Below are 12,242 nucleotides of genomic sequence, written 5' to 3'. Positions count from 1 at the left end.
TACCTCAAATACTCTGGACTGCCCAGCCCTCCAGCTCTCACGAGGGAGGCAGAATTTAAGAGCACAAATCTGGATTCACACAGTACTGGCTCTGCAACTTTCCCCTAGATGTGTTTAGGCAAGTCATCTAAAGTAACGAACTTCAGTTGACTCATCGGTAAAACGTGAACAAGAGATTATCTGCCTTCCAGCTAATCCAAATACATTGAATTTATATAAATAAAATAACGTCTATAGTGCCTTGCACAGGGAATTGCTGTTGGCCACAGGTGGGACTAATTCCTGCTACCACATTTTATAGCTTGCTACTGAAGTTAACCTTCCAGGCTCGTACTCTAAGCCATTGTACACATGAGCGAGAAGACAGATGGATATAGCCGTAGCTCTTTTAAATACTTCATCACCCCTATCTTTTAAACAGGTGTCTTTTAATTAAAAGTATTTTTCTATCTAGCTCTTTATTCTCTCTTCCTTACCATTGATTTCCTCAGCTGGCGACAACTCGTCAGATTTGCCTACTCTAAACTAGGCTATTTAACTGGAAGTCCATTGCAACTCTCACTAGATTTAGATATTGCCTTTTTAAAAACATTGGTAATTTTATAGGCTTAACAGCAGAATAGAGCACTTTTAACAAAAAATTAAATGGGTGTGTTTCATCACAAAGTCGGACACCAGGAGTTGCACTAAGTGATAGACAAAAACCTGGAATGACTTGCATTCATTTCTTGAGCCAAAAATCAAACCCAGATAGGCATTTATTTTTGCTGAACACATTTTTCTCCTTTTATTTTTTAACAAAACACTGAGTGAATCACTTTGAGCCACATCCCAAACCTATATATTTTCTAAAAGTGCTGAATCAGGATTGAATTGACATTTCATCCAGTTACAGCCCCCAGTAGAACTTGGATGTTTCACTGGCAAAGCCACTGATCTACCATTTAGCTTTATTGCTTTCAGCAGAATTGGGGTGGGAGGAAGAGGCTCACCTCAAAAAATAAATGAAAATGCTTCAGTGTGTTCTCAAACCTTCTCTAAATTCATCATTTTCTTTTTACGTGCCAAATTGCAGAAAGAAGATGATGCTCATTTCAAATGCATACAAAATAATTTTTCAAACTTCTACTGGGTATTTTTCAGAGATTCATTTCCAAGGCTGTCATACCTAATGGAAGTCTCAAATAAATGGTTGTCCAAATCAGCTGGGCCTTTGCTCATTGCTGTTTCCTTTGCCTAAATCGTGCCCTACCACACCAGCCCCTCTTCTGCCTGACACACTCTTGCACATCCTTCAACATTCAGTGCAAAAGTTACTTTCTCCAGGAAGCCTTCTCCAGTTCCCCCTGCAGAACTTTTAGTCCTTTTCCCTGTGATCTCCCAGCTGTCCTCTCCTACCTCCACTGCAAGCTTTTATGCTATATATCTGCCTCCCTAACTAGACCCTGAACTTTTGGAGGGCTGAGAACCTGTCTTTTACATCTTTCCATCTCCATTGCATAGAACAGTAACTGAACACGTTCAGAGTTTGTCGATGAATTTATGCAGGAACAAATGAATGCATGGGATCAATGTCCATCACTGGGTAATGAAATGTCTCTGAAAGAGGCATTGCTAGGAAGAGTGATCTTTAAGGACATATCAACACCTGTCCCCCCAATTGGCATTCCTTACCCACCTTCCCCCACCATGCCCCACCCCTCCGTCAGGGCAAGCAGAACAGGCAATCGTATGTAATGGAATTTGATAAATGCAAACAGCTTCTGCAAGTTTTAGAGAAAATTATCAGTCTCAAAATTTCCAGAAAGCGTAAATTTGTAGAACGCCTTTGTTCTTAGCCCAATTAATAAAAATAGAATTTTTGAGAGTTCCAAAACAAACAAGGAAATCCAAAGACTTACCTTGTCTGGATCCTGGATGCTTAAGGCAAAGTCATGACACAGTAATTGCAGAAAAAAACTGACCCAAAGACTCATAAGTAAGAACCATTCAGAGAAGAAATAACCCTCAACTTCTTATGGAAGTTGATTAGGGATTCTCTGAACTTTAAACTTCAGAATATTAACCTTCTTATCTAACTTTATCTCAGGGCTATTTCCAAGCTTGGAGATAAACAGGCTTGGCTTCTTTAGGTTGTTTCTAGTTAGGACAACCCGGAGCCAGAGAGCATCAGAAAACCGTTAGAGGACTAATCCCTCAAATTCTTTGAACATTGAATCTCCAGTATATCATTTGATCCTCATAAGAAACCTGTAAAGACAGGGCAGGAATTACAACCCCATCTCAAAATGGCCAGAAAAAGGTGGACTGACAGGGCTGAGGCCACTGAGTAGCAGAATAAGAGCTAGAACCTAGGTCTTCTGACTCCCAGCCTGATGTGTTAGCATCTATACCACACCATTTAGTTCTCATGTATATGATGAGTCTTCCAAACTGGAACATCAGCTCTCCCAGGAAGGGGCTTATGTAGACTTCTCTTGTCTTTCCCTGTACTCCAATGCCTAGAACATGGCTCAGCAAAATAAAAATATGATTGAGCTACCCTGCTCTTAAAAATCAGCTGTTGGTTGCCTTCTCTCTTTTCTAGGTGGGTAAATGCAGTACAAACCTCACAGTAAATAGCTGGGTCATTTTTGGCATCACCCGGATGGCAAGCTCAGACAACTCTGGACAGTTCTCCTTGGTGTGTACCTTGTTACCAATTGCTACTTTTCCACGCTACTCAATTATCAAGTCACTGGTTTGATCTAGTTCCTCCTTTCCTGTGATGAATGTACACAGCTCTAAAAGGAGCAGTGACTAGACCAGCTCCATTTGAGGTTGCTTAGAAGTGGGAGACATGGTATTCAAAAAGATACTGCTAAGACCAATGTCAAAGAGCGTACTGCCTACGTTTTCTTCTAGGAATTTCATGGTTTCAGGTCTTACATTCAAGTCTTTAATCCATTTTGAGTTAATTTTTGTGTATGATGTAAGACAATGGTCTACTTTCATTCTCTGAAGGGAGGGCGAAAGGGGTAAAGGGGCACATATGTATGGGGATGGAGGGAAACTAGACTTTTAGTGGTGAACACGATGCAGTTTATACAGAAGCTGAAATATAATGATATACGCCTGAAATTTACACAACGTTAGAAACCAATGTGACCTCGATGAAATAATTTTTTAAAAAAAGAAGAGAGCCCTTAGATCAACTGGTTAGTTGGTGTGGGTTGACAGCCCTTTCATCCCTTTCTTCAGTGCTTCTGAAGGTATGCAGACAGGACCTGCTGACCCTCTAGAGAGGAGTGAAACTCGCATTGTCCTCTCAGACAGAGATTGGAAGGAGCCCTAGAAATTGCCAAAATTGTGAACTCCCCAAGAGCAGAAACCGTGCCTCCATCAGTGTGAACCTCATGCCTCCTGGCACAAAGTAGACACTCAATAAATACTGCATAAATGCACTACTCCAAATTCATCTGAAGAGCCGATATGACTTGCCTGATGTCACATAATGAATATTTCTATATAAAAAAATTAATTCTCAATGCTTGCTTAACATGTGGTCCTTTCTCCAAATAGCATTAACATTTTTAAAAGGGACTCTTCTGCCTTTATTCAAAAGAATGATTTAATGGTGGGAATTGTGACTGGCTTAGGAGAGGTAATAAGCTGACAGTTGTCTCTCCCAGGTAGGACTGGCTCTAATTGGAGGTTCCCTCTGAAAGAATTGCGAGTGATCATTTAGTGGGACCGTGCATTGTCCCATCTGTTCTCATTCCATCCTTCAGAAACAAGGATCCCTGGAGGTTGGGTCATCTACTGCTATCTGTCATTTTGGCAGCCCTTTTGGTTTGGCAATTGTTTCAACATGTTTTATGAGTGATTTCTCAGTGTTATTATATGGATTGGGTTGGTGGTGTCTCCCTATTTCCCTGGTAATAAAAGGAGCAGGGAGAATATTTACCCCTGAGACTTAATTGTACCCATAACTCACTGCCCTGGCTCATTCAATGTCCTGAGTTGCTCCAAGAAGAGAAAAGGTAGAAAAAATTGTCCATACCTAACACGCTGACGTTGAGGATGCCTTGATTTGTGCCGACAAAGTCAGGGGGGTTGTTAACATCACAGATGTAGATGCCACTATCTGCTGGTTGCATATGCGAAATAGTGATAGATGCGTTGCCTGGTTCGTTGGACCCTACAATTCGACCTTTAAATTGCCCAATGGCTGCAGCTTGTCCACCTTCAGAATAGTAAATCTAGGACAGAAAAATGACAGAAATGAGAACTGGAGAGTGTTCAGGGCGAGGATAAGCTACCTGGAACCTCCCTTTATCCGGTGGTACCTTCTTTGATCAACAGCAGCATTTTTCCCCGTGGGAAAGTTTTTTCAACTCAGTGGGGCACTTTGCTTTCTTACAGCTGTGCACAGCCATTACCTCAGTTGTGCTCAAAGCAGCTCTGTGACGTCATCAGGCAGAGAGGTATGCCTATTTTACAGATGGTAGATAGCTGGAGCTGACAGGATTCAACTTCTAAGCTTAGACTAGAGATCAAGATGCTCACCTGACGAATCTATCTGGAGGAAATTCATTGCATAGGACACACGTGCCTGATTGGAAAACCAAAACTGTAATTTTTTTCCACTTTCTAATCTTTTTTGGATTTGCATTTACTTTACCCAGTGGGACTATATGGAATATCTGATTTCCCTAAAAGTCAGAATATTCATGCTCTTTTTGTACACATGTACGCCTTTGGATAAGCAAACTCGGGTTCATCCTGTTTGTTAGAAGATAACACTTCAGAGCAGGAAAGCCCATGAGAAATCGTCTGGTCTCATCCTCTCATAGTGGTAACGTGAGGCTGAAACAAAGTAATCTAGCAAAGGACATAGGAAGCGCTTAGCCAATGGCAGCTACTACCCTTCTCCCTACGTGGCAGGAGGCAGAACTGGAATTACTCTTTCCTTTAGACAAATAAAGGCACTCAAACTGAGAGAGATTAAATGACTCATCCAAAACCACAAGGATTAATTTATTGTTATTATAATTAACTAGACTTAAGGAAGCTCTGGATTCTAATCCCATCTCTGTTAAAGAACATGGATATTTAGATCATAATGAAAACTGTGGGAGCAGCACGGTGTGGTGGAAAGAGGCCCGGTCTACGAGTCAGATGACCTGGGTTTTAGCCACAGCGCAGCCTCTGACTTTGACATAGGGGAGGTGGCCTCTGGTCATGTCTCCATGGCAACTTGCTTTGCGATAGGAAGCAAAGTTATGTAATCTCTCCAACCTTTAGTTTCCGCATCTGAACGAGGAACCAGAGCAATGTTCTCCAAAGTATAATATGTATTCCCTGAGTATAGGCCCGTTAAGTTGATTTTAGGTGGTACATAAATAAAAACTCAAAAAATTTTAATGTGTATTAGAGACATATCTAGCACATGAAATCTGTGACTTCATGGATATTACTGCTTAGGATGAGACTAAGGGAGATATTTTTAAGATTTTAAGAAACCAAGTCAATATAGAAAACAACATTAAGTAATTAATACTGCTGGTGATACACAAATATGACAAAAATCATAAAGATAAGACGGGAATGACTGAAGCTTGGGAATCACTGGACTAGGTGACTCCTGAGGTTCCTTATTACACACAGTCTATGTACACACTTTGTTACTTTTATACAAATGTGTGTAATTCAAGTGATTGTTGTTTATTATTCAATAAGCGTATTGCTCTAGTCCAGTGGGACTAATTAATATCTTCATAAAATCTACTGGAAGAGCCTTATGGTTCATTTAATTCACTCTCCTCACTTTACAGAAGAAATTGAAGCCCAGGGCAGTAAGAAAGACGCATACAAAGTTAACAGTCAGGACAGGTGTAGAATGCAGTTCTTCTAATTCCTTGCCCAGTGCTCTTTACCTTATTAGGCTAATTAGAGAGGGAAAGCAATCAGCAAACCAAAAGATATTGGCTAGATACATGCAAATGTATTCTCCTTCAAATAGAAAGCCAATATATTTTTAAACTAAGGCAGAAAGGTAGATTCTGAGGGAAAATTGAAATAAAAGAGCATATTTAAGGAGAAAACAACTTCTCTCTCTCCTCCACTTCTCTAACATCAACTAACTTTCTTTCCTGCCCTAAATGAGCCATATATAATTCGATTTATCCATTCACACCTACTGAAATCACAAACTTTTGCCGCAGAGTGGTCTTATTTGACTTACAAACTGGAAAATCAGTGTTAACTTCAGGTATTCAAGTGGGCCAGGAGGAGGTCCAACTCTCCAAAGGTCTATTACCTCCATTTGAGTTGATACCCAAGATATCCAGCTTTCCATTTCACTAGCCACGTTGAGCTTATTTACTTTCTAATCAGCAATCTGAGGTCCTGTGGACTCTTACCTGCAAGACAGCCTGCAGTCCATCAAAGAAGCCCTTTACAACTTGGACATCTGGCTGCTTCCCCTGCTCTCAGGAAGACTAGGGGTATGTCAGCATGTTTTATGCTGAGGCTCGGTGACATCACAATGAGATACAACATCAATCCTGCCTATGGCCCACAGTAAGTCCCAGAGGGCCTAGATGAAAGGACTTTGTTTCTGCAGAAGGCAGGGGGCCAAGAGAGTGTGTTTTAGGCCAGGACTAGGACATGAAAAGAAGCCACTCTAAAATTCTCCCAGTTGGGCCTGAATCAAGGTGAAATGAGTAAATAAGAAATGAGGCCCTGGACTTGTAACTTCCCTATGAAAAGGACCTTCACCAACTCTTCTACCCTAGTTCTTCACACCGTAGCCTAATATATTTTGCCCTCTCACAAATGATACTAAAGGAGTCAACGATAGGAATGGGGGTACAGAGGGATAGCAATGGAGACCTAGAAGGGAAAGGCCTTGGCCTCAGGGTGCTGTGTGAGAAGGAAAGTCCCCAGGGCTAGGCAGTGGTCAGACACATAGATGGAGGGGCTTTCTTCTAGGGGAAGTCCATGCTGTCACACTGTCTTTGTAAAGAAAAACAAGAAATATTTTCCTGAAACCACTTATCTAATCACACAGGAAGGACTGCAACTTGGTTCCATTTTCCATAAAGGTATAACTCTTTTAAAAATGAAAGCTGAACAATGGCCAAGGCCTGGCTCATGATCCTGTGAGGCTTGCACACTTTTCAAAGAAAGTCTTTGTCAATTTAGAGATCAAAGCAATTGAGGTCCAGGAAAAGCCATGGATGTTCAACAGGCCACATCCTTTGGTCGAGGGGGCAGTCCACTTTAAGAAAATCCATCGAAGTGCTCCCTTAAGTGGTGTTTGTTAATTTTTTTCCCACTTGCCCTTTGTGGCTGTGTTCATGGCAGACTGCCCCACTTCTCCCCAAGGTCCTCTCTACCTGTTCCTTGGTGATGTTAGAGGCTGATACATGGAGTCATAATAGCACATTAGTTATAAGACCCCCTTAAAGATCACCTAGCTCGTGGTTTCTAAGGTCAAGGAGTCTTCAGGAACCAGATGGATATTAGAAATATGGGAAATGGCTGGGAGGGGCTGGTGGATAGTGGTAAGATCAAAGAGGATGGTGGGGACTGTGGTGAACTGGAGAGCCAATACAAATAAGGCTTTCAAACTGTGGAAACAAACAAAACAAAATACTAGACTGGCCAACCAATGTGCATCCACTGGCCAAATCCAGCCCAGAGGCCTCCAGTTTGCAACCTCTGATTCACCCTCTTCTATTACAGAAAAGGCCACTGAGGCCCCAACTGAGGAAGTGATTTTCCCAAGGTCACACAATTTATAGTCACACCTGGAATCCAGAACCCCTGATTCCCACTGAATACACTAAAATGGTACTCAGAGTCCTGACTTAGGCGAGGAAGGTGCTTCCCAGGCAACCTTCCCCTTTCGGGGCCATTCCATCCCCTACTCCAGTCCGACCCTTCTCCTGCCAGTTGCTGCTATTCATCGGCATGATGCTTCCCTTGCCGAGTGGGTTCACCATGTGAAGCCTTCAACGTTTGCCAGCTGCAATAATGACCTTTCCCCCTCCTACTGTGCCAAGTTCCTATTCACATGAGGCTGTGCAGCTGGGAGCCAGATTTGTCCAAAAAGACTTTTTCCCCTCAACTTTGTGACACTACTCTCTAACTAGAGGCTGGAGTATAAACAAGAGTTGAGAGAATTCAGTCTGCTTTCTGTTTGAGTCCAAGTTGGAGTTAATACCTTTAGCCTCCAGAGCTGCTTTTGTTGGTTTCTTTCAGAAACGTGGATGGTATGGAAGCCCACAGCAAACCACCCATTCTTTCTCTTCCAGCCTCTTGCTTTCCTTCAATGCTCATAAAGGAGCTAGCCATGGGAGGGGAGGAGTGTAGGGTGGCAGTGATCTCAAGCCCAGAATTTTCTCTGGACTGTATTTAGGGGGGCTCGGATTGCATGTGGAAGGAATATAACACCAAAAGGAAGAATTTCCTGCCCCCAGCCACTCCCTTCCCCGCCTATCATTTGCCTGAGCTACCCACCATTTGAATTGCTTTTTTGGGGTGAAGGCATGGAAGGTCTGGGCTTAAATGATTTTCTTTGGAAGAGAACAAAATAAACTATCACCAGTCCCTAACTCCTTAGCATTAGATTAATTTATGAAATTTAGCAAGAATAGACATCTGAGGAAATGGGACACAGAATAGATAAACTTTGATGGTGGGGAGTGGTGGGAAGGGAAAAACTTGGAATTTTTCTCAATGGGGATAACACTGGCATTTTGAGCAGGCAATTCTTTCTTGTGTGTGTCTGTCTTATGTATTGCAAGACATTTAGCATCTCTAGCCACCACCCACTAAAAGCCAGTAGTGGCTTCACTTTATAAGAATTAGACCAACAACCCCCTCATTTTCAAATGCCCCTGAGGAGGTAAAAGGACCCCACCCCACCAACATTTGAAAAGCGTTTGATGTAATGCCACCTGCAGAGGAAAGGCCAGGTTGGGAGAATCTGAACAGCCAGAGTATATGAAGATACAGGTTCTGAAAAGAAGTTGTCCACATTATATGTGTGCTGGGGGGATGAGGATGGCAAAGGGTTTCTTCCACTATGGATACTCTAGAAGAGTAAGTATTGTTTGAGAGACCGACGCTAAGTAGGGTCAATGCCTCTGTTCACGGAGAGGTGAGGTCTCTGTAGGTTTACCAGTGACTGGCTGGGTGGAAGAGGAGGCCACTGGTGTGATCAGAGGGCACCAGACCACCCAAAACTTCTATGATAGCCTGCCTGTCCCAGGGCTTAGAGTCTTCAGCTGAGAGTTCCAGCTGAGAGACTGACCATCTGAAGCTGTCCCTGTCTTCTGAGAGGAGGGCTTCTCTAAGATGAGGACCACGTTAATGAATATTCTGGATGTCCTGGTGGGAAGACTTGAGGGATACTTCTGCAGTCCCCATTCATCAAAGGAACTTCTTGGAGATGATAGTCAGTAAGAGATAACGTCCTCCTCTAGCTACTAAGAAACATTAAGCCTTGGAACCAACTATTCCTTTAACACAATGAATTTGAGGGAGGAGAAGATGAGCCTATGACAAGAGTTGGCCACTGCCCTGCTTAAGGCAGCAATAGGGTCCTGAGCCCTTTGGAGGAGGCTGAAAGGAATTCCAGACATGGGCATGAGAAGGGAAACTCAAGACTGTCCCAGTTTTGCCAGAAGTTTGTGCTCACTTGGATTGTTACAAACTCAGACCCTCCCCTCTCACTCCTAAAAGCTGATGCCACTTCCCTAGAGACTCCAAACAATGAAGAGGGCCAGCAGTACACCAATAGGTGTTCTTACCTGAGAGGTCCAGCTACATCTTCCCCGAGCGTCTCTTGCATGCGCCATTTTTAGACACTGACTGACTGCCTTTTCCTCCATACCCTCAGTACTGAGGCACGGGCTGTGCTGTGTTTGAGCAGAAATGGGTGGATCTGAGAGCTGAATGCTACATGGTATACTGCCACATCAACCCAGGAGTTGAACTGAATCACTCAGTGGTCAGTCTGGCAACATCTTACGCCCGTAAATCATAGAATTGTCTAATAGCACAATAGTATCTTTTTATCGTCCCCCAAATGTCCCACCAGTCATGCCTAGATTAACGTACAGCACACTCTGCAGAATTCTGAATGCATGGAAGTGCTCAAAGAGGAAATGAATTTGAAATAGAGGCAAAATCCCATTTTGAAAAATACCATCTCAACTGAGGATGTCTGCAACCTCTTTGTTGAGCAGGCTTTCTGTGGAGGGATAACGAGCAGGCAGATAAGGGGCCTAACCCTGCCCTTTAGCCACAGGGACCTGATAGACAGTGGAACTGGAATCCAATCCTGGGCCAGGCTTCCCCAAAGAGCTCTGTCCCAGCTATTCAGCTGTACTAAGTATATCTTGTTAGACTGGGTTCCCTAGTGCCCATGACCCAGGGGTATGGATGGGATAGGGATTTTGTAAAATCACCATTTTATGAGTAGTGATGCTAATAATAATAATTCACGTTCATTGAATGGTTACCATGTGGAAGGCTTCCTGGTGCTTCACAAGCATCATCTCATTTAATGTTCACAGGAAACCTATGAGGTAGGTAGGTAGCCCCATTTTACAGATAGGAAAGCTGAAGCTCTGAAAGTTCAAGTGACTTGTCTAAGGTCATCTAGCCAGCAAGTAAGTGGTAGAGCAAGGAGTAGAATGGACATCCATCAGGAAGTTTCCACTGGGGCTCCAAAACTACTCATCTGGAATAGCAGAGAGAAGCACATGGCTACAGGGTATGAGAGAAAGGGGAGGGACTCCAGTTCTCTAGAAGTAGAGACCTAAGGATGGTTATAATGGGCATCTTGCTGGGGCAAGCTGAAACAAGATAGAAGAGGAGGAAGAGAAAGCCTGCCTTTGGGGAGGTGGTTTTCACTGTCTCCAAGCCAAGAGCTGGCCCTACTCCTCCCTGTCTTCCATGCACTTAAGGCATAGGCATAGCACAGGTCTCATGCACTTGGAGAAGCATCTAGAATGTTTTAAGATCAAGGAGCATATTTTCACTGATCCAGTGGCTCAGTGCAGAGGACCTCCTTTGATTTGGACACCCCAAAAGAGTAGATCCCTTAAATTACTTGCCCTGCCTGCACTTGACATTTTGAAGAATGAGGCAAACAGCAAGTAAATAAGCTACTTGATAAATACTTATTTGTAATAGATTTTCTTCCTAAAGTGCCTCTAAGAGATGTCCTGAGCTCAAGAAACACTCAGTTCAATCACCTATATTTTCTTCCTCTGCATGTCCAGGCCTAGAAAAAAACTCACCGTCAGTCACAAGATCCTCCAGCCCTGCCTCTCCCAGCTCCTTACTAGTCATAAAGTTCAACCAAGAGGTGGCCTTGTAACTTCCAGCGTCAGAGGAGGCATAAAGAAGAATTTGTTTCTTAATTTAGACTGGTCTGGCCTGGCCTCCAGGCAGTTGAGGACATCTTGATTTGAATACCAAGCATAAAAAAATTTCGAAATATGTTGGCAAGGCCTCCCTAAATTCAGCCCCTACTGGCAAAATTAGAAGGACTTCAAGCCTACAGATAAAGAATGTATTGAAAAGACTAGTTAGGAAACTAAATTTTAAAAAGGAAAAAAAGATCTTGTGATTACTGCCATCCATAATCTAATTATTGCATGCACAGCCTGCAAAGGAAAGGGATGATTTCTTAGTTGACTGCACCACGTGAGGTCTTGGGTAAGGACATTTCAGGTGATGGACGGAAACTGGTAGAATTACTTTTGTTGCTGCCAATGATGATGATTTTTGCGCGGGAGAAAACTTACAGAACTTTATATTTTTTCCAAGTCTTTTCACGTGCACTATGTCAGTTGATTTCCCATGAGATATGTAGAAGAGTATTACTATTCTACTATATTTTGAAGATAGGCACAGAATGATTCAGATACTCGTCTAAGGTAACTAGTACTGGGCTAAATTGTTGAACTTTGACTAGAGGGTGGCATTGACAGAATCTCCTCTTGAGCAGTGTTCCCTGTTAAACAAGTGTTCAGGATCTCTGGTAAAGAGAGGACTCAGAACCTCCAAAAGACCAATGATAGCTGAAGTGACACTGGCCAAGGCGTGGCTCCTCCAAGCTAATGATCTCCCTCTTCTCCATCTCTGCCTTTGGGCCTCCTCCAGCCCACTCAATTTCTTTCTATCTTTTTACCAGTCAAAACCCTTCCTTTCCTTCAAGACCCAACTCAACTACATCT

At 42.9% G+C, this 12,242-nt stretch overlaps 1 protein-coding gene across 2 annotated transcripts in view; it reads right to left on the bottom strand.

Annotated features, from left to right (window-relative positions):
- Nucleotides 1-12,242, bottom strand: part of VSIG1 (V-set and immunoglobulin domain containing 1) — a 30,864-nt gene that overhangs the window by 7,353 nt on the left and 11,269 nt on the right. The window contains exons 3-4 of one of the 2 annotated variants that reach the window (XM_070256868.1): nucleotides 9,804-9,911; nucleotides 4,043-4,241 (exon numbers count right to left, since the gene is read on the bottom strand). In XM_070256868.1, the coding sequence (XP_070112969.1) occupies nucleotides 4,043-4,241; nucleotides 9,804-9,911 (307 nt within the window). The remainder of the gene's footprint in view (nucleotides 1-4,042; nucleotides 4,242-9,803; nucleotides 9,912-12,242) is intronic. The other variant, XM_005614401.4, reaches the window with a different exon arrangement.

Source organism: Equus caballus, chromosome X (genome assembly GCF_041296265.1).
Source record: "Equus caballus isolate H_3958 breed thoroughbred chromosome X, TB-T2T, whole genome shotgun sequence".
NCBI classification, from domain to species: Eukaryota; Metazoa; Chordata; class Mammalia; order Perissodactyla; family Equidae; genus Equus; species Equus caballus.
Note: the sequence above shows the minus strand (reverse complement) of the source record. Positions and strands in the feature narration are given on the sequence as shown.